General features: G+C 52.7%; 1 protein-coding gene across 1 annotated transcript; it reads left to right on the forward strand.

The window, feature by feature from the left end:
- Positions 1 to 51: 51 nt before the first annotated feature.
- LOC115601060 (C-C motif chemokine 19-like) lies at positions 52 to 20,819 on the forward strand. The gene is made up of 4 exons (XM_030470577.1): positions 52 to 136; positions 914 to 1,037; positions 1,372 to 1,468; positions 20,733 to 20,819. Exons 1-4 carry the CDS (start codon positions 79 to 81, stop codon positions 20,817 to 20,819), a joined length of 366 nt encoding a protein of 121 aa, XP_030326437.1. The 5' UTR covers positions 52 to 78.
- Positions 20,820 to 22,172: the final 1,353 nt, after the last annotated feature.

Consider the following 22,172-nt stretch of genomic DNA (forward strand, 5'->3'; position numbering starts at 1 on the left):
CAGCAGTGCAGAGCTCACCTCTCCTGCCTGAACCTCTCCATCGCCTCCAGCCCATCCTCTGCCACACTCAGCAGCAAAATGCAGAAGCTGCAGCTTCTCTGCCTCAGTCTCCTGATGCTGGGATGTATCCTGGATGGTAAGAGGGAACCTCTCAGCCTGCCTTTCCTGCAGAAGGGAGAAGATCTGGTTTCTTGCTCTCTTTTGCATTTCCAGCGGACTTCTAGAGGGAGCCATGGCTGGTGCTCTGCTGCAGCCCTCTGCATCCTCTGCTTGTAACCTGTCTCAGAGGGACTCTATCCTGCCCAAAGTCCAGGAAGCAGCCTGCAGGGCACTGGGGCTGGAAAGCTGTGCTTGGGAAAGGCTATGGAGCAATCCTGCCTCCCTGTGCCCTAGCCCAGCTTGCGCACACTGGGACGGGACCCCCTTCTCCCCAGCACACCAGGGGAGCATCCTTTGGCATAGAGCAGCCTGGGGGCAAGTGGCAGGGCTTGGGAGCAGAAGGGAAGGTGTGTGTTGGCACACAACTCATCTTTGAGGGTCTGCTGGTGTTGGACATGGTGTTTGCACAGGTCGCAGGCGTCTGGGTGGGTGATACCAGGCCTCTGGTATGGGGAGCTGGGGAGTCCGGATAGCTTGTGGTGTTGCACCACACCTTGCTGCCTGGGGTTACAGGCATCCCTGGGCTCTGCCAGCATCACTGGGCAGTAACAGTGAATACAGCATTTGCTTCGAGGGTGACTGAGGTCCCCTACCCTGCAGTGAAATGCAGGCAGCTGGGTCCCTCAAGCTGTCACAGGACTGATCCATGTGGGGTGGGCTGGCGATGGGGTTGCTGCTGAAGCCATTTGCATCCCTCCGGGATGGCTGGGTGAAGGTACATCCAAACACCCTGCATGGTGTGTTCCTCCTCCAGTGCACGGTGGGAACAACGTCCTCGACTGCTGCCTGCGGACAAAGGACACTCTCATCCCACGTCGGATAGTGCAGGATTACTGGCTCCAGCTTGTGCAGGATGGCTGCGATATCCCGGCTGCCGTGTAAGAGACAACAGCCCCAGGGTGATGATGACCAGCGGATGGACCCTGTGGGGAGGCAGGGAGGGAGGCAAAGCAGAGTTGGAGGAGGAGGGCTGTTGAGCTGGGTTTGGAATTGAGGGAACAGGGAAGAAACCCTGGAGATCAAAGGCTCAGTCAGACCAGGACCTGCCGAGAGGGCAAAACTTGGGACAAAAGACAGGAAAGAAAGTAGTCTTTGGGTAGAGATGGAGGAGGGCAGTGTGGGAGGAGGTGGGTGAGAGCTTGCCCTGTGCTTGAGCATCCCTGGGGTGTTCTGCTCACCTCATCTTGGTCTCTTTCCCTGTGGACCTGGCAGGTTCATCACCACAAAGGGCAAGCGCCTCTGTGCACCCCCACAAGCCCCATGGGTGCTTCGTCTCCAACAGAAGCTGGATGCCAGCTTTGCCAGGAAGGTAAGAGCCATTCCTGTTCTCAGCTGGGAATGGGGGCAGCCCAGGGGGTGGGTTTATCCACCACCAGACAGGCTTTTACCAGAGTAATTGGGCTGCTGGGAAGAGCTGGGACATGCTCTACTGCGGCATGGACATTTTGTCTCTGTCTCCATCCTTCCTCCTGGGACCAGTCTGGCTTCTCACAGCCCCTCTTCCATCCCAAGTAAATGCAGCCACGGGCTTGCGATGAGTTTAGTGGGTGCTTTGTAAGCCCTGCCAGGTCCTCACTGCCATGGCTTGGCCACAGAAGGTCATCCATCCCTTGGTGACCACCCTATCCACAGGGAAGAGACCCTGAGGAGGCTCCTGCCCCAAGGATCACACTCACCACAGCTGGGTTTTCCACTTTCCCAGGCCAAACGCCATGGCAAATAGGCTCTGAAGAAGCCTGTGGCCAGCCCCAGCATCCGGAGTGGGGCCGGCTCCCAGCTGTGAATCTGAAGCTAATAGAGCCAACCTGCTTCCATGTCCAGCGACAAGTTGACCCTCTTCAGGACTTGTGCCAGTGTGTGGGGCTGGGCAGAGCCCTGCCTGCTCTCTCCTTTTCCCTCTATCTCAGCAACCCAGCAACCTGTGTGAGGCTGAGCCAGGGGCTGCTGGACCAGAGGCTCCACCACCTTCACAGCCTGGAAGCTGTTTGATGGACTGTTCTGCAAGACGAGTTTGGGGTGTCTCAGCCTTCCCTTCAGCACAGCAGCTGGGACCTCCAGTACTAGTCTAATCCCTTTGGTTTCTATCATCAGTCCCAAGCCTGAGCCCTTCTGCATCCCTGGGAAAAGCTGCCAGGACGGGACAGTGTGGGGATGGAGGGGCGGGATGGGGATGTTCCTCACTGGCCATGCACTGTGGCACGACATAGATGCCCTAGGGGATAGCATGGTCTATGCATTTCCAGGCTCATGCCCTGACTTCTCTGCACTGTTTCTCCTCTTGCCCTCCTTGCATGGGTAGAAATAGAGCCAGTAATGCGGTGGTGGCAGAGTGGGTAGCGATGTTGCCCTCAGCCCCTGCTCTCCTCAGAGACATTGCCCTCCTCCTTGGTCCTCCAGCCTGCCACCACTTTCACACCCTGCCTGGTGTGAACAAGCAGTGTTTATGCCACAGGTATTTGCTGCTAGATCTCTTCTGTACAACAATTACAGATGTAAGTTGCTGCTTCTCCCTCTTTTTTCACTGTGCTGTGATTTTGTTAAATAAAAAGAAAAGCCAGTGGGTAGCAGACCTGCCTTGTGTTTGAGCCCAAAGGCCAGTGTGGGGTATGCAGGCAGCACTGTCTGCGATGCTGCATGGCAAGGGGGCTGTGCTGGAGTGCAAGGAAGGGGAAAGGGGCATTCATAAGGGTGAAGGACACATCCTACAGCAACTGGGCTGCAAGTTTCTCCTGAGAGTACCTTAGTACCATGTTGTGGCAGGCGCTCTGCTCTGTGTTGCTTGTCCAGGCTGCTGGAGAAGGTCCCCAGGGCACTGTATTGCAGAGATGGGATGGGAGGGAGTGTGCCAGTATTGCACCATCCAGCCCAAAACACTTCAGTCCCACCAGCGCAGCTGCTGGGCTGAGCTCTCAGATCCCATAGAGATATGGGACATGAAGGAAAAACTTCAGGAACAGGTATTTTGTCCCTGTAGTGAAGGTAAACTGAGGCAGAGTGTGGATTGCCCTCGCAGTTCGGTGCTTGCTAGTATCTGGGGTGTAGGCAAGGAGAAAGAGCTTTTGGAAAATGGAGCAGGAGAAGATGCCTTCACTTGGGCACATCCATGGATGGAGGGGCTCCTGAGCCCCTTCTTCCTGAGCCTTGGATCTCCTGGACTTTGGTCTTGCTGCCCCAAAGTGACCTAATGTCCCCTTGGACACTGCCCTTTTGCATGATCCATTTGGTGTTTGAGTGAGGCTGCTCCATTCAGCTGAATCATGGGCTGAATGCGGATGAGTGGGATCTGCATGACTAACAGCCAGGCACTATGCTTTCCTCTCAGAGACCACGGTGTCACACATGACTGTCCACATCATTAATCATTTTCACTGTCCCTGGCCCGGTTTTGGTGACAGCCAACAAGCCTGGGCACAGGCTGGGAGTGAGACAACCCAGGGACTCTTCCTGAAGGCTGGGGGTACATTGCAACCACAACAGCATCCACAATGGTGCAGTGGTTGACCTGTCCAAGCCAGAGGATGTCCAGGCACCTGATGGCTTTTGCTGACACTGTTGAATGCAAGCTTAACCCAGGCCCCTTTCCTCCCCTGGTCTGCTAGCTCCCTTAGTTGCTGGCTGGGGTTTCTTTTTCGTGTGTTCCCTGCTCTGGGACCCTGCTCCCTGATATCTGTGCGCATTCAATGCTCTGGGCTCAGCTGTCTCTTGGTGTGACTTTCCCAGAGCACTAGCTCTGTCCCAGCTCATTAACTACATTGACAGCCCCAGCAATACAATCCGGAGTAGGAAGAGGAGGAAGGCTGGTATGGGAAAAGAGGCCAAGACAAACAGCATGAGTGGGAAAGGAGGATACCTGGTGCTTGTTGGGACAGAAGCCTTCCTGCTGCTCGCTCGGTGACCTGTGAGGGGCAATGGTTGGGGAAGGGGGGACGCTCCATGTGGATCTGCACTGGGGCTGAGCTGCTGCTGCTGGTGTGGATCCCTGAGGCTGCAAGAGGGGCTTAGCCTGTGGCTGATCAGGTTCATCCTTGGCTGGAAGATAACCTGACAAGGAGCATTGTGTCCAGTTCCTTGGGAAGCTGAGGGGGAAGGGGCCTGCACCCATCTCTTGGATGTTGGAAGCAGGTTTATCAATTTCCATCAGAGTTTGTGGGGTCACTTGGCCAATCTGCATCTAAGAGCATGGCTGTACCCATCTCTTCTGGGATCAGTAAATGTGCCCTCCTCAGAGCAATGCAGCCGTTCAGCACAGATCCCTGCCAGGTCCTTGTTTTCCGTGGCTCTTAAGGGGATGTGATCCAGGTTCCAGCTCTGGCAGCAGGCTGTCCTTATCCCTCATTGATGTCCTGGGTCAGGTACCTAGTCCTGGCTGTCTGTCCCTCCCCCAGCCCTGCAGCAGTTATCCCTGTTTCAGAGCCCCATTCTTGGAAATCTGTCAGAACCAGCAGGGCTCAGTGTTTCATAAACTGCAGAATGAGTTTTTCTAATACAAATGTCAACAAACTCTTCAGGGGGAAGCAGCCACTTTCCTTAGAGAAAGCAGCTTGTCACTGCCATGTCAAAAACCTCGAGTTCCAGCCAAGAGCTAGTTCCAGTATAAAGTGTTCCAATCCCTCCTGTTTTTCTCTCCCCAGCTGTGTTTTTCCTGCTCTTTACCTATCCTCAATGCATCCTTAGGGACTGGTGGGGCAGCATCAGGATCTGCTGTGGTATGATCCAGATATGCCCTCAGTAGTTCTGGGGCAATGTGCAGGGATCACTTTGGTGTAAGGTGTTCTGGAGCAATCACCTGCAGTCCTTCATCCATGCCTGGGACCTGTATTTCACATGTTGTGCCATTATAAATAATTATAACTGAAAAGCTTTCCCAGGGAGCTGACAAAAGAGCTGCTTTCCTGGTGAATGTGCACAAAGCCGAGCAAGAAAGAAAAGGCTGCATCTGTGCAAGAATATTGAGTACACTTTGGGGTGTTCTCTGGCTGCCAGGATCTTGAAAGCACTCCTCTCTTGCCTGCCATAGAATATCAGACTGGTTCGGATTGAAAGGGACCTTAAAGCTCAATCAGTTCCAACCCCCTGAAACAGGCAGGGTCACCTTCTGCTAGAGCAGGTTGCTCCAAGCTCTGTCCAACCTGGCCTTGAACACTGCCAGGGATGGGGCAGCTTCTCTGGGCAACCTGTGCTACGGCCTCACAGTAAAGAACTTCTTCCTAATGTCTTACCTAAATCCTTCCCCTTTCAGTTTAAAGCCATTTCCCCCTGTCCTGTCCCTACACATCCTTGTCAAAAGCCCCTCTCTAGATTTCTTGTAGGCCCCTGTCTTGGATGATCCCCAGGTTGCATTCAAAGAGCAAAAGTCACTGCAGGCAGAATCTGCTGCAGTCTCAGGGTCTGCATGGACATTCCCACCCATTCAAGGACCACCACAGCAAAACGGCCACCTGCCTCTCTGCAGCAAGAGAAATATAGTACTCCTCCCAGATGCTTTCTGGAACCAGTTTTGACCTTTGCCTCCAAAGAAGTGATGTATGGGGGCTTTTTCTGCCACCAGCATCCCTCATGTGTGGTGTATGTTGCTCCTGGAGCCTCACATGCAGCCGCAGTCAAGCTGAGAAGCACCACAGGGGCTAAAACTGTTCCCCCTCCTGCAGCCCTTATGGCTTCTTCATATTGCTCCCTGGTGCAGAGGAGTCCATGGGAGCTGTGAACATGCATTGGGCGTGTTTGCCAGTGCAAGAGCTGGTTGTCCCCTGTGCTGGTGGTCTCCTCTACTTGGTGCCAAGGCAAGAGGCTACTTTCCGTGGGCACACCTCCCTTAGCATTAGTGCTTGACCTAGTTGTCAGGGGCTCAGGGACCTGTCTGGGTTTTGTGAGGAGATGAGACACATGGACAGTTGAGAAGGGTGGGGAGCCAGGTGATGAACAGCCCATTTAGTCTCATCCCATTGTGCTGTTTGCTCTTGTCTGAACAGTAATGTGTGTGGGTGACGGAGAGGATGCAGGTCTGGCATCTCTCGTCCTCTCAGGCCCCTGCTTGCTCCCCTCTCATTCCCAGCATGTCATCACCAATGCTGCTTGTCTGGACACTTTCTGCTGAGATTTGTCTTATGGGAAGATGCCAGGACCCTTGGCCAGGCTGTGGGGCTCCGAGAAGGAGCTGGTTCCATCCTGCAGCTGAATTCTTCCTCGTGGTATCGCCCATCCTGCACCTCCATGCTCTGATCCTCAGGACTGGAGCATGGGACCAGGGTGCTCTTCTTGGCCTGAGTCCCGGAAAACAAACTGAGCCCAGAAGTTGTCTGATGGGGGGACCCTTGTGCCCATGCAGGGCCTAGCTCTGTGCTTTTGCAAGTTTCAGGTACTACAGCTCATTGCAGTGTAGGCTAAGCCGTAAGCCATAAGCCAGGCGCACCCTTGACCAGATTCCAGGGCTCAAAGCACCCTTTGGAAAGGGAGGGGGGACTCATAGTCTCTGCCCTCAGATGCACCCATCTTCTCTTCATGCACAGTAGAAGTAAAAACTGGAGATTAAAGAGAAAACCAGGAGGAAAAGCAGATAGGAGACTTGTCCTCTTGCCAGAAGTCTCTGGAAAGTACCTTCCCCATTGCCCATCACTCCCAATGAACCTGTAGGCAGTTGTGAGAGACTTAGTGACATTTCTGTGGCGCTCCCTACCTCTCCCTCCTGCTTTCCCGCTTATCTGTACCTCTAGATAATGTTTTCTCTGCTCCCCACAGTGTGCCCCCTGGACAGGAGGTTGGGGAGAACCTGCCCTCCATCCTTTCCTCAATTGCTCTGCAACCGCAGCAAACCAGCATGTCTCCATGGCAAAACAGAGCTCAGTCTGTAGCAGGTTGAGGTGAGGTGGCACCAGCCATCTCAGACTGAAGGAATGGGGCTTGGAGGGGACTAATGAAGATCTGTGAGCTCCATTAGCTCTGCTTGGGAGCAGATGGGAGGGATAACCATGGGGCAAGGACCAGGCAAGGGCAACAGCAAAGAAGAGAAGATTTTGGAGCTTCTCATGAGCTTAAGAAGTTGATGCAAAGCCCAAGGCTGGTTGGCATGCATTAAACCCATAACCATGAAAATTCTTTCCTTGTGTGGGATAGAAAGAGAGAGATAGAGTATTCCTATAGAAGTCAGGCACACTCAGAAGCTCTTCCTATGGTCCTTGTTTAGCTCTACCAAGTGCAAACATCTAACCCTGTGGCCTCCTTTTCCCTCTGTCTCTTGGCCCCGTGCTTCTCAGTTTCTGCCCAGTTTCCTTGGACTCTTCTTGCTCCAGTGGTGGCTATTCTGTGCCTGCCTGGAGGGATTTGCCAGTTTTGTTGTGTCCCTGCAGGTGTGCTAGGTGTGATATGCCTATTTGCCTTGGGGCTGTTTGGCTCTGCAGCTTCGGTCTGCCTCCTCCACAAATACATCTCGCTCTTCTCCAGTTTCCCACAGAAAGCAGAAAGATTTTCTTTCTTGCAGATGTTCTGGCTGGGAAAACCCCTTCTCTGGTGGGATGAGCACTGGCTGTCCCCTCATCGCAAGCACACAACTGTGTTTACATGCACATTCCTTAATCTTGTTTAACTTATCAGGCCGTGACTTTCTACTCTCTCTGGGGGGAATGATGCTCCAGAAAAGCAGCATTTACTATCAGAAGTCTTGTGAGCTGCTGAGGTGGTCTTTGGTGGAGAAATCAAGTGCTTTCCTCGAAAGACCCTGCAACTTGTAGCTTCCCACCCTTTTATCTAATTAACATTGCTTTTACAAAGGCACCAGTCAGCATTTACAGTGACGGGTGACAGCAAAGAACAAAAGCAGAAGTGTCCTGTGTATGCTACAGCTACAGAATTGCCCTCTTCTCACAGTGCTTGGTTTCATTTCCCACTTACTGTGCAATGCTCCAGCATTCTCCTCTGTCCCTGCCAAGGCCAGATATCACAGGGAATTCCCAGTGTTGGAGCCAGCAGGGCTGTGGGTTTCACTGCCTGCCTGGGATGAAAGCAGGGCTGAAGTCCATCAGGTTGATCTCCGTTGTCTCCAAAGGCTGCGTCCCTGCTCTTCAATGGCTCTTTGCTATGGGAACAGGTTGCCCAGAGAAGCTGTGGCTGCCCCATCCCTGGCAGTGTTCAAGGCCAGGTTGGACACAGGGGCTTGGAGCAATCTGCTCTAGTGGAAGGTGTCCCTGCCCGTGGCAGGGGGTTGGAATTGGGTGAGCTTTAAGGTCCCTTCCAACCCAAACCATTCTATGACTGTGTGAGTCTATGATTCAGTTAGCTTGGGCGTGGCAGCAGGTCCTGGAGATGCTGGCATTCAACTCTTCACTTCTCACTTAGGGTAGGCTCTACCCTGTTTGAGCTGCCCCATATCTCATCACAGACACCAGGAGCAGTAGATATCTTGCGGCATGACAGCAAGTGGCAGGAGGAAGCTCTCTCTACCTTGGCCTGGTTTCAAGCTAAACTTCTCACTAGCCCTGCTGCTAGCAAATCCAGTGCAGGTGGCCTCTTCCAAAAATTAGCATCTCCTGGCATGCTCAGATTTTGTAGAACCGGTGTTTAAAACTATGTTGCTGCCAACTAAAGCAAAAAATCACCACAAAGAGCCATTTGTGAGTCAACCTCATGCCAAGAGGTGCTCAGATCTCCAGCCCAACTTGCAGTGGTAAGGGGAGAAACAGAGGCTGCATTGCACCTAGTGGGATGAGGACAAGGGGGTACATGACCTGCAACTTGTTGCCACTGCATCCAGGCCCTGTCACCTTCCCTTCTGGCAGGGATAACTGTTTTAATTTAACTTTGAGCTTTGTTCAATAGAGTGAATAGGATGGTTTGGGTTGGAAGGGATCTTAAAGCTCATCCAGTTCCAACCCCCTGCCACGGGCAGGGACACCTTCCACTAGACAGGTTACTCCAAGCCCTGTCCAGCCTGGCCTTGAACACTGCAGGGATGGGGCAGCCACAGCTTCTCTGGGAGAGGTGGTCCAGATGGGACAACTGGGCTCTGGAAGAGTGTGTACCCACTGGGGAGGCTTGTGGAGGAGAGCAGTGTTTGGTCAGAGGTCTGGATGACCCTGCCTCCAAGCACATGCTGAAGGAGCTTGGGTTTACCCTGCTTCCAGTAAGAGATAAGATGTTCTCCAAGTGCACAGAGAGATACTGCAGAGAGAAAGTGAAAAAAGTACTCTCTGAGTTTACTTCAATAGGTCAAGAAGCTACCGGGGCCCCTGGGGTCAGGCTTCACGGGGAAATTCTATTTTGCAGGAAGAGGCAGCTGAAGAAGTGCTGCATCTCCGCTGCCGTAAACTTACGGTCAGGCCACTGCTGTCAGAAAGCTCTAAGTAGTGCTGGCCCTCACTCAGCACAGGATGGACTAGAAGACCAGGGCCAGTCTTTCTTAATTCTTTCCCCCTCTCTGTTATTCTGGCCTACTACTAGGTTGCCAGTGTGTGAGGTGGGTTTCCTCTGCCTTATGCTTATTCCTCTGAGGGCTGCATGAAGTCACAGAGATGGTCATGTTGGGAACCCCTCTAGAAGGTGGAGGTGGAAGGATGGAATCATAGAATCACAGAGTGGTTTGGGTTGGAAGGGACCTTACAGCTCACCCAGTTCCAACCCCCCGCCATGGGCAGGGGCACCTTCCACTAGAGCAGGTTGCTCCAAGCCCCTGTGTCGAACCTGGCCTTGAACACTGCCAGGGATGGGGCAGCCACAGCTTCTCTGGGCATCCTGAGCCAGAGCCTCAGCACCCTCGCAGGGAAGAGCTTCTTCATAATGTCTCATCTAAATCCCCCCTCTGGCAGGTTAAAGCCATTCCCCCTTGGCCTGTTGGAAGCTGGAACCTGCTCTAAGGTCTCCCCCGAGCCTTCTCTTCTCCAGGCTGAACCAGCCCAGCTCTTTCAGCCTGCCTCCAGAGCAGAGCTGCTCCAGCACTTGGAGCATCTCTATGGCGTCCTCTAGACTCTCTCCAGCAGGTCCACATCCCTCTTGTATTGGGGACCTCAGAGCTGGATGCAGCACTGCAGGGGGAGGTCTCATGAGACCAGAGTAGAGGGAGAATGAAGTCACACACTGAAGTCCCCACTCATTTGTTGGGTGCTTGACGTGAAGCTGCCCATGTCCACAAGAAATCCTTGTGCAAATCCAGACCTGACCTAGTGCCCATGTGGTGAAGGTGCCTTGGGAGCATGGAGACAGCTTGGCAAGCCAGAGTGAAGGAAGCAGCTCTTGTGTAGCATCCATGTTGTCTCTCTGAAGACGAGCAGGCTGTGCAGGAGCTAATGGTAGAGTGTGAACCATCAGTGGTGGAAAACAGTGTCCTTGCTGTTGCCATGTGGGCCACATGCTAGTGTGCTCCTGGCAAGGGCTTTTGCAGCCTCTGCTCTTTTCACCATCAAAATCTGAATTTGGGTTGAGAAAAAAAAGACAGCAACCCAAAGAGAGGAAAGAAAAGAGCTCTTCAGGGCAAACGCAAAGCCAAAGCGCTCAGCATCAAGTGCTTTTTGAAAGCAGCTGTGGAGCCTTGCTCGGAGATAAATAAAGGATGGTTTGAAGCTAGAGGACTAGCTGGCAGGACACACTGTTCCTATCTTGCCAAATACTTCCCAGACCACCTGCCCTTGCAGGAGTGGGTTCCGTGCAAAGCTACCACCATGCAGGACAAGCACCCGGGTGTTATCACCAGGATCCTGATGCTCGGCCAGGCTTGAGCAAGAGCAGAGCTCTGGGATCATGGGGTAAGGAAGCCTTTGAGGGGTCCTGTCTCTCTTTGGAGAGTTCAGAGAGGTGGAGACCATTATACCTGGGTGGTTTATCCTCATCCTTGTGAGGTTTTGAGGGTCATGGAGTGGGATGCAGCTGTGACAGTCTGGCTGGCAGGAGATGTGCACTGCCTGACCCACTGGGTAGTACCAAATGGAAGCTGTGGTTTTGGGTTGGTGCAAGGCCTGAAGCATCTCAGTCAAGGGAGTTTTACCCAAAGTGGGCCCTGAAGTGTCTGTGCTCACTACCTTAACAAAATGAGGAAGGGCTTGAGCAAAAAAAGCATCTGGAACAAGATCAGAAGCCAGACATGCCCCTAAACAAAGGAGATACATGGCCTTAGAGGAGAAAACAGGCAAGCAAATGGAAACGGAGGGGGCCAACAGCAGGCTGGGTTTCTCTGGATCTCATTTGTCTTCCTTGTGCTGCAACTGTCTGAAGTAAGTGCTGGGGGGGCTGTGGTGTGCCAGAACACGCCGGGGCCATTCATCATGGGCTGTGCTGGCAGCTGGGACAAGGCCGTGACGGGAAGCTTCCAGCTATCCAGAGAGGCTCTGCCTCATTTACAGCATCAGATTTGCTGGCTTTCCCATTCTGCATGCAGGCAAACGCAGGGAGAGAGGATACTCTCTCAGCAGGGCATTAACCCCTGCAAATGTGACCCTGCAGTGCTTTTCTGTGAGGGCTCTGGCGGGCTACAAGAGGGTCATTGCTCTCCCTGCTCCCAGAACTCCTTCAGCTCAGTCTGGGAAGGAATTCCTCCTGCTTGCCTCTCATAGGCTATTTCTGGTTGCACTCACACAAGCCTTCTGGGTCAGTACATTCCAGTATGAGCAGTCCCGATCTGCTCAGCACTGCTGCTTCTCTTCTAGAAGCTGCTCTCCTGTTCCGGACAGTGTGTGTGAAGATGGAGAGCAGGTAGTTCTGCAGTGATTTCATAAGGATCTGCTATGAAGGGCTTTCTCTGCAAACCAGGAGATAAAGTCTGGGTACAGCTCCGATATCGAATGCAGAAATTCCCAAATGAGTCTTTTTATCAGCTCCTTGCAAAGGGAGCAGGAGGAGGCCACAGTAACTGGATCTTTGGGAGATTCCCCCTGGATTGGAGGGTTCTGCACTGCCCCAGAGGCAGCATCTTCCTTCCCAGCCTTCCTGTGAGATGCTGCTGTCCAAGGATTTCCAGGCAGAGGATGACCAGGGCCAGGAAAAAGCCATCAAAAAGAGTAAAGCTGGAGCCTGTGGGGTCAGAGCTGCCAAGAGTGCAAAAGCAGCACAGAGCAGGGGAGCTGGGGATGTTTGTGAAGCCAGTAAAATGTACCAGGTTGGTATTCCTACCAGGGCACAGCAGCAAAGACTGGAAAGTCCCTGGCTGGCTCCTCTGTGTCTGATAAGGCAGGCTGGCTCCATGCCCTGCCAAGGAAAGACTTGCTTTTGGATCCTTTCTTACAGGAAAGCAAGGGGAGGGGGAGTTATCAGGGTGTCAGTCAGAGGGATGGGAAAAGAAAAGGCAGCCAGATCCTTCCTTCAGGCATCTCCAAGCACGGCCACAGTGTTAGCAGGGGCAGTAAACTTCACAGGGAATCTGCTGGGAGGGCAGCAGGTCCAGGACTTCTCAACTGCAGGCTGGGAGCATAACATTGAAGCCTGCTAAGACACTGAGCTCCCTCCCCTCCATGTTACCACAGTGCCTTTAGATGTGCACTGCATCCCCCTGAAATCCTGAAGGTCTTTTAAAGCCTCCTTCTGCTTCAAGGAGGTTTACCCAGGACTAGCTCTTCAATTTTGGTTCGAAACATCCTCTATGAAACCCTTCTGCTCCTGTGCTAACGCCCCCAAGCCTGGCATGAGCTGCGTCCATCCCTGAAATTATCAGGCTTAAACTGCAGGTTTAAAGCAATCAGGAATGCCCTTTTCAAACCCTCTGAAGGTACGTCGTGGAAACCTGCAGCACAGGGTGCTTGAGGGGAGCATCCAGGGGAGGGACAAAGCTATCACAGGTGGGTGCACATGGGACCCACACAAGCTTCACCAGTGGAAACTCCTACACTAGTGACTCCTGGGTGCTGGGAGGGGGTGGCAGGGAATAATGGATCTGGTTTTCTCTGTTCCTTGTTCTTTTTCTTATTTATCTAGTCATGGTCTCAGTTAGAGAGAGAGACAGGGTAATAGAGCTTCTGTCCTCACCAAGCACTGCTGTTCCTCTGCCCTTTGCACTGCTAAATTTCACCCAGTATCTATTACATCCGCTTATTCTTGTAAAGTATACTGCTGCTCCTCTGAATCATCACAGAGTATCATTAACCTGTTCCCACCTTTCGTGCTGATGTTGATGTCGTGACTGGCCCCACAGTCTCCCATGGTGTCTGACCAGTGGATGGAGCTCCCTGGCTGCTTCCTTTCTCAAACTCCCTGCTTGCTGGGATCCCAGCAAGGCTGGGATGAGGGCCACCATCAGAGGCTGGTCCCTGCATTTCATCCCCAGGAGGGCTTCACCCACCCATCGTTTCTCACATCCTGAGGAAGTGGCTTGCAGGCGGAGCAGCAGTGAGTGCTGCCTGGGATGGAGCGTGCTGGTCCTTTGACCTCGTGTCCTGTGGGAAAACGAGCTCTCTTGGCTCCCTGCCGTGTGCTAGCAATGCTTAACCAAATGTCCCTGCCTCCCGAAAAATCCCGGACAGCAGAAAAAGGCAGCCACCCACCAGGAAGGAGAAGGAAGGCACCACCGAGCTTATTCTTCTCTTTGTTTGGGCAGGTAAAGTCCAAGGCTAGCTGTCACAAAGGGCCATTCCCGGCCCTGGGTTCATGCCAGTGCATCCCAGAGATCCACAGGAACTCACAGCAGAGAAAAACAAGCTGGAGATGACTTTGCCTGAGGTTATCTAGCGGGACCCAGGGCTCAGGACATGATGCATGAGGTTGTGTGTGCTCCCTGTGTCATTCTCTGCTCACCACAATGGGCCTCTCAGCTCCGTACAGCAGAGGAACAGTTGAGTCCTGGTTGCCCAGGGAGGCTGATGGGAGATAGGTCTGGTTTGTGAGAGGGCTGCCGGTGCTGCTGTGAGTGGACCACATCTGCGGAGCAAAAAGGTGATGATGTGTCACTCCAGCACATACTGAGTACTTTGTGGTTTGGTTGTTTGTGGTTTGGGTTTTTTCCTTTTTAGTGTAAAAAGAGAGTGATTTGTGGGGACAGGGGTGCTTGGGGTGAAGATGGCAAGCCTCACAGATGAGCACAAAGTAAGGGGCTGCATTGAGACATACCTGCTCTCCATCTAAATCTCTTATGGCTGCTATTACTGCATCCCAAGCACCATTTCTGGAGGGGCAAGAGGGGTTCATGGTCATCTTGTAGAAAGACACCAGCTCGTCCCATGGTGGAGGAGCAGTTCCAGCAGGGCAGATTGACATCTGCCTGTGTTGGAGACTTTATCAGGCAGACATGGCTGTAGCTCTGAGCTCCAGGAGCAACTTGGTCGTGGAGGAATGATGCTGCAGAGCTCTGCTCCCTAGTGACAATGGGCTCATCCTTCTGCTATGGCCCTGCCATGGTCTGTGTGTGCCACTCTTTGTCTCTCTCCTCTTTCCTTGTGTAACAGAGCAACAGATCAACTCTTCCCTCATTGCCTGCATGGTCTATGTAGATGAGATTGTAAAGTCCTCAGGGTCAAGTGTAGGTCTGAGTCTCTGAACATCACTAGTAAAAGTCAGGGTTCCTGTGTGGTTTGAACAGGCACATGTGGCTGGCACGACGCAGCAGTCTGCATGCTGATGCTCCTTGCAGTGTTCAGGAAGCCCAAGCCATGGTGCTGAGTGCTGGCAATGGCCATGGCAAATGCTTCAGTGCTCTCTTTCCCTCTCCACTGTCCTAAAATCCCAGCAGAAGACTGCCACGCTCCTCCATGCCAGGTGAGCCCTGCTTTGGTCATGTAACACTTGTCTTTGCTGGAGATGCTATCTCAAGGACTCTGTGATGTGCTGGGATGGGTCCACAAGCCTTGCTCCCAACAGCTCCCTTCTCACATAGACCCAGAGCAAGGAGAAAGCATCTCCCAAACCTCCATCGGCTCCAGCAGTGGCTGAAGGGAGGCAGAGGGAGATGGGCATGGGATACATCCCTATGTGCCATGCTGCTCACGGTAAAGAGCTTGTGCAGCTAACAGAATGAGAGGAAGCCAAAATCTCCATCCTGATGGGTCTCTGCTACTTCGTTTTAACCTCCCATGCTGATACATGTCAGCCTGCGCCAGTTCAGAGCTGACATCACGTTAGTCCTCCAGACACATTCCTTAGTGCCATTCCCTGGGTTCACCCCTGCTGACACCCTGGAAATACACCTCACCCTCCTAATATGCCTGGCCAGTTGTCACTAGGTTGTGCATGGCCCATTTAGGACTAGAGGTAACAGACTCAAGCTGCACCAGGGGAGGTTTAGGTTGGGTGTTAGGAACAATTTCTTCACAGGGAGGTTGATCAGGCATTGGAACAGGCTGGCCAGGGCAGTGGTGGGGTCAATATCCCTGGAAGTGTTCAAGAACAGTGTAGATGAGGCCCTCAGTGACACGGTTTAGTGGTGGACTTGGCAGTCCTCGGGTAGAGTTTGGACTTCATGATCTTGAAGTCTGGAAATCAATGATTCTACGATTGTATTCGTGTGAAGATGCTGAGAGCCAGGGATGGGGCAAGGTTAGCCTGCCCAGCCTGCAGCAAGTGCGTGCCACTGAATGCTTCCCAGCTAATCAAGGATGTTTTCAGTGAGCTCCGAGCCACGTACAGCTGATGTCTCACACCAGCGCCGTTTACCTCCGCTGTGAAATAAGCTGCTGATTATGCAGCAGTAGATTAAAAGGCTTTTAATATCTTTATTGGGTACAAGATACACAAACTTAGCCTGGTAACTCTTCAGGGGAAAAGAAAAAAACATGAGTGAAGGTAAATCTGAATGATCAAGGGAGAACTCAGCACTTTACCCCTCTTTTTACAAGCTGCTCAGGTTTGCAGATTAATCAGCCTTGGGTGCATTTGCGTAAATACTCTCATTGATATGATGCAGGTTCGTACCCTTGAATCACAGACTCATAGAATCATTAGCGTTAGAAGGGACCTCTAGAGATCATCTATTCCAGCCCACCTAGAGCAAGTTACGCAGGAACACGTCCAGGCGCGTTTTGAATGTCTACAGAAACTTCTTGTGTTTTGGTTTATTGATCCTCATCCTGTCGCTGGGCACCACTGACAAGAGTCTGGCACCATCCTCCTGCCACCCGCCTTCAAGATATTGATCTGCATTAATGAGATCCCCTCTCACTCTGCTCTTCTCCAGACTGAGCAGGCCCGGCTCCCGCAATCTCTGCTCATAAGAGAGATGCTCCAGACGCCTAAGCATCCTCATGGCCCATCTCTGAAGGAACACTTGCAACCCCCATGCGTCAGTCCTGCCCTCTCTCTTCTTACATCAGTGACGCTAATTTGGCCTTTGCTGCTGATGGATTGTGTGGCTGGAGAGGTACTTAGTCACTCTGCATCCTGCCTTGAGCAGCGAGCAGAGGGGCAGTGGTGGTTGAATCATCCCCTTACAGCTCTCAGCAAAGCTGAGTAGGAGAGGTGTGTGACATGGAAAATCCAGATCCTAGAGACGCTGAGAAGCTGGGCTTCCCTTGGTGTGATCAGAGCAAACCTGGCAGCACCCTCTCTTTGCACCTCATGGGGTTTCTGCTGCTCCCCATCATCCTGATACCCAGCCTCACTGCAGCTGTGTTTTTTCAGCTTTTCTTACTTTCTTTCTGTATCCCAGCTGTGCTTTGAGGAAGGGTATGGGGATTATTATGCCGAGGGAACCACAGTATCAGTCGCCGTGGGCTGTGCTGGAGCCTGTGCAAAGGGAACTTGCACTTCCCTTTGTAGACAATGCTCCAGCAAAGGCAGCAGATAATTTCTGGGTATTTCTCTTCAAAGTGGTTGCCTTCAGGAGGAAACGAAACCATGACCCTTCAGACACCAGTACTCTTCCTCTGGGCTCCCAACCCCAGTCAGCTCTTACGTCTCTCTATGGGTTTCCAGCCCTGCAGAGCAGGCATCACTACAGAGGTGAAGCAGGTCTGTAGATCACCTGTCAGACCTTCACTATAGATCCTCGGGTCACAGCTTAGGAACTGCTGCATTTAAAGGATCGTGATGAAAAAGGATAGGTTATTGACTGCAGAGCTTGGCCCTGGAGCAGAGCCAATGTGCTTATGCAAGAGGAACAAGCAAATAGCTAAAATCCTGCAGGAAGAGGAGCCTGCTACCCCATTGAGACATCAAAACAACTGATTCCTTCATCTTTCCTCCGCTCTGAAGCTTAGGTCTTTGCTGGGACCCCTCCTGTTTGGCTGCAGCAGGCTGCCATCCTGGCAATGGTGGCACACAAACCACTGTTTGTGTGTGTTTCCATCCATGTATCCTCCCAATGGGCCCCTTAACTCAGCAGTTATCTTTAATCATGGAACAGGTAGGGGTCTGAACTTCTTGACTGTCCTAGTGCCCCCTGAAGGCATAGTGGTGCTCACTGCAGGACAGCAGGGCCGTGTGGGTCACAGTAACTGAAGCAAATGTCCTTTTGCGCTGCAACACCCTCAGCATCACTCCTGGCAGATTTTGGGCCGGTTAACTAGCCTGGCCAGTTAGCCCCAAGGTTGGGCATCATTCCCAACAGGCAATTTGGGTGCAGCCAAGGAGGATGAAGAGAGTTTAGTAAGGTGGAGGCTGAGTGTCACATGCCTGTTGGCCCAGGGCCTGAAAGCAGTCCCCAGCAGAGCTGATTTTGTAGAACCATAGAATCCCAGACTGGTTTGGGTTGGAAAAGACCTTAAAGATCATGTAGTTCCAATCTCCTACTATGGGCAGGGACACCTTCCACTAGGGGCTTGCTCCAAGCCCCTGTGTCCAACCTGGCCTTGAACAGTGCCAGGGATGGGACAGCCACAGCTTCTCTGGACAACCTGTGCCAGTGCCTCAGCACCCTCATGTCTAATCTAAATCTTCCCTCTGTCAGTTTAAAGCCATTCCTCCTTGTTCTGTCACTACATGCCCTTGTAAAATGTCCCTCTCCAGATTTACTGTCGTCCCCTTTAGGGACTGGAAGCTGATCCAAGGTCTGCCTGAGCATTCTCCTCTCCAGGCTGAACAAGCCCAACTAGCACAGATCTATCTGCAGGGTCCCTGCTCCTATTTGTGTAGTCCCGGGTGTTTGTTTCTGCAGGATGCTTCTGCCGAGGCTCTCAGTATTGTAGTGGGTCATTGCCTTTGTCCCTCTGGTGGGCAAGGTCAGCTGGGTCTGGAGAGGCTCATCCCTTGGCTCCACACACAGTAAAAGCATCTCCCCAGCTCCCTCAGCTACCTTGCTTGCTAATGCCTGTCGTCCATCACTTGCTGGGGGATCTGAACTGGCATGACGGGGATGCACAGCCCTCCAGCCCTCCAAAGGGGCTGTGCTAGGGGACACTTTGCCCCTGCTACCAGCAGCAGGGCAAAGCCCCTTCACCTCTGCTACCACTGCCCCACACCATGCTCATGGCCAAACCCCTGTGAAAGGCCACGGGGAGAGAGGTGCAACTCTTTACACAGATTAGCTCTGGTGCAGCTCCACCAGTGTCTGAAGCATGTAACTGCTTAGAGATGCCATGCAGAGGCAGGAAGCATTGGCTTGGTGAAAACCACCTAAGATTAAAACTCCATAACCTTGAGCCTACAGGAAAGGGCCAGAACTGTTTCCAGGACCTGGACTGTAAAGCTGGAATCAGTCATGCATCAAGGCAAAGATGTGGCATCCTTAGGCAATGGAATTTGTCCATCACTTGGTGTCCTTGGGTCAGGAGCGAGGGTCAAACCCTCCTGGAGCTGAAAATCCCACCTTCAAGAGTGATGCAGCCACATCTGTGCTGAAGTGCTGCTTTGCTGCCACAGGAGGCTGTGAGTTTGGCAAAGGGGTGAGGAAGCGTCAGGCCACAGAGATGCACTAAACCCCACACCATCATATTGTCGCTGCTCCTGATCCCATATCCCGAGGCATCAGCACATGCCAACACCAGGACTGGCAGGGAGCCTGGCTAAGCTGGAAAGGGCCAGAAGGGATTTCTACCTGCTCTGCTGGTGCTTCAGTGGTTGCTGTGGTGGGTCAGTGGCTTGCTGCACTGAGCCACATGCTACAGACCAGCTCCTGGCAGCTCCCCCAGTTTCTATTCCTCAGTCACTCTTTTTCTTTCGTTTTCCACATCTTTCTCTGGTCATAAATAGTCCCGAGAGGGACTTCCCAGCCTTCACAGAGGAAGAGGCAATAATCTCTTCCTGAAGGAAGTTGGCCAGGACGCCTGAAGGACCCTTTTCACCCAAGTGTAAATGACACCAAACGATGTCCCCAGGCAGGAAACTGAGGCAGCAGGGGCAGAGGATGCTGCCAGAAGGAGGGTTCCATAGTGCTTTGTGGAGGAAATAGAGCTGCTGCCATCACCTGGTTAATGCTTGGTGTGGGCTGCCATCGGGGACATGGCCTCTGGGGTTCCCTGGGGCTCCTGTGAAGGTACTGCTGAGCTCTGCAGTCCTAGGTTTGCCACAAAAGCAGGCAGCATGCTGTTGAATGGCCAAGAGTCCTGTTGAGGTACTCCAAGGAGTGCTTTGAGCAGCATGATTTACTTCTTGTTCTGTGTCTCTGCACAGGAGGTGGCTTCCATAACCCCTAGACACTCAAAGGTCTTTGTTTCAGAAACAAAATCATCCTCTTAAGGGCTGTTTTATTCTCCCAGGTGAGGGTACCTACACATTGGTCTGGGGAGTCGGCAGGAGGATCTGCATTCAGTGTCTTTACCCTTATCTCATGCTACGAGATGCTGATCCTTCCACAGACCCTCTCCCGCACAGGACAGAGCTGAGGCGACACGCTTCTCTCTTGACATTGCCCAACTGGCTTGATTTATCCACTTCAAACATTTACCATCCACAGTCAGCTCCTTCATTAGCTGTGACACATCACGTTAAACCACACTGCAATAGCGCAGCCAGCAGCAAGCGCGCAAACTGCACAAGGTGAATACTGAGACAATGAGAAAACCTGGGCCTGAATTCAAACAAACATGCACTAGCCTGGAAACACATCTGAGCTGGCAGAAGATCTTAGGCAAGTGTGTACGTCCACCTGCGCCGCCTTCATCCCTGCCTCCTTTATTTATACCCAGCTTGCCCATGGACCTGGGGGCTTGCATGGAGGAATAAGAATTTGGCTTGTAAACCACAGTGTAATTAACTACCAGCAAAGCTTCTGGGTTTCACTTTGTGGTTGTAGGAGCTCAAGGTGCTACCCAGGGTTAACCAGATGCCTCTCCTGCATGTCCTGGGTGCTCAGCTCCACCAGTACAGGGCAAGGCACGGGTTTTCCAGGACCAGGGAGAAACCAGGAGGGTGGGAAAGGAAACAGTTTAAGAAATGATGGGAAAAAACCAAAATGAGGAGCATGCCAGGGGTCCCTGCCCCACTCCCGAGCAGCTTCAGGCCCTTTCAGGCTTTGCCCTGAGGAATGGTTTTCTCATCCTTCCCAGGAAGGCGTAATTCCTCCAAAGGCTGTTTCGAAGGCAGTGTTTGCCATCTAGTGGGAAAATAGGGTCTGGGCATCCCTCTTGCTTGCAGGAGGATGGGGCTTGGGATTGTTTAGGCAGGAGCTGTGGATCATGCTCCCCCCTGCCGGTAGCTGGTCAGCAGCTTCGAAACCCGGCAGGGAGCTCTGGGAAGGAGGGAAATTGAGAGAGCTGGTTCTGGCTCAGCTTCCTGCAGGTATCTCTCCATGCTCTTTGCAGCCAGCCATGGATGCCTCCCTGAGCGTGGATTCACAGCCCGAGCTCTTGGAGTGGCCTGTGGATGAGCTGGTGCTCAGCATAACATGAAAAATATGCTCTTTAATAGAGGAGAAAGCACTGTGTCCTGGATAAATGATGCCTTCCAGGTTGGTATGCCATTGGGGATTAGTGCTTTCTAGATCAGCATCCTCGTGGGGACCAGTGCTTTCCAGGTTGGCATCCCCAGCATTCCTGATGCAATCAGTGTCCTTTTAGGTCAGCATCCTCCCTGGCATCAGTGCTTTCCAGCTCTCATGTATTGGTGCCTTCCAGATTAGCATTCCCCTGGGGATCAGTGCCTTCCAGGGCAGCAGATCCTCCTGAGCATTCTCCAGGAGATCCCATGTGTTGACACAAACCTGGCACTTTTAGCACCTTACCACTTCCATATCCATCAGCACTATGCCAGTGCCCAGCACTATGTGGAGCTCAGCCACTGCCACATCTGGTGGATGTCCCAGTGTGGTGCAAAGGCTGGGAGTTGCTTATTTGCTGGAAAGGCCCTGTGTGTTGTAACCCTGCAAAGCTACAGGAGACTCCCAGAGTGACACTTAACTCTGGCCTGTCCCTCCCAAGGGAAGCTCCCGAAGTGTGTCCTGCTCTTGTTTCAGTCCCCACAGCTCTGGATGCAGCTGGAGGAGAAGATGGAGTTCCTGCTGTGGGGAAGGGAAGAGATCACCTCCTCTGAGCAAATGAGATGGCAGCATCGAGGAGATACGGTCCTCACACTGCACAGCATAGGAGGGAGAAGTTTTTCCCTGTGAGGGTGCTGAGGTGCTGCCAGAGGGTGCCCAGAGAAGCTGTGGCTGCCCCATCCCTGGCAGTGTTCAAGGCCAGGTTGGACACAGGGGCTTGGAGCAACCTGCTCTAGTGGAAGGTGTCCCTGCCCGTGTCAGGGGGTTGGAACTGGATGAGCTTTAAAGTCACTTCCAACACAAACCAACTCGTGATTCTATTATTATGATATGTGCACATGGGGAATGACAGGGGGCACTGCTGTGAAAAGCAGTGACAATGACCAATGCCACCACGCTTCATGGAACACAAAACACTGGGAGTTTGTGCTTGGACAACAGGACTGTTTTCAGTGCAATACAAGCTGGCAGGCAAGTCCTGGGCTCGGTGAGCTCATCCAAAGTGCTGCTGCTGCTGCTTTCAGAAGAGAGCAGCCGTTTCCTGAGAGCATCATGAGCAGCAGCGCTTGGGAACAGCTAAGCTGCTGGCTTTAGCCTCCCAGAATCTCTGTGGCCACATGCTTGGTGCTTCCTGGCTATGAAAGACCAAAAGCATCCTCGAGGCAGGGAAGAGGCCAGCCCCAGCAAGCAAAGAAAGAAAGAATCCATTCCTGCAGGGAGAAGCCTGCAATGGGGCAGCAGAAAGAGATGTCTCAGTCCCTCCCCT

The sequence above is a fragment of the Strigops habroptila genome, chromosome Z, assembly GCF_004027225.2.
Source record: "Strigops habroptila isolate Jane chromosome Z, bStrHab1.2.pri, whole genome shotgun sequence".
NCBI lineage: Eukaryota > Metazoa > Chordata > Aves > Psittaciformes > Psittacidae > Strigops > Strigops habroptila.

Excerpts from the sequence above, each read along its gene's own strand:
- LOC115601060 (XM_030470577.1), top strand. The coding sequence starts at position 79 with ATGCAGAAGCTGCAGCTTCTCTGCCTCAGTCTCCTGATGCTGGGATGT. Across the intron at positions 137-913 it reads GCTGGGATGTATCCTGGATG|TGCACGGTGGGAACAACGTC; the intron begins GTAAGAGGGAAC and ends TTCCTCCTCCAG. Across the intron at positions 1,038-1,371 it reads TGCGATATCCCGGCTGCCGT|GTTCATCACCACAAAGGGCA; the intron begins GTAAGAGACAAC and ends TGGACCTGGCAG.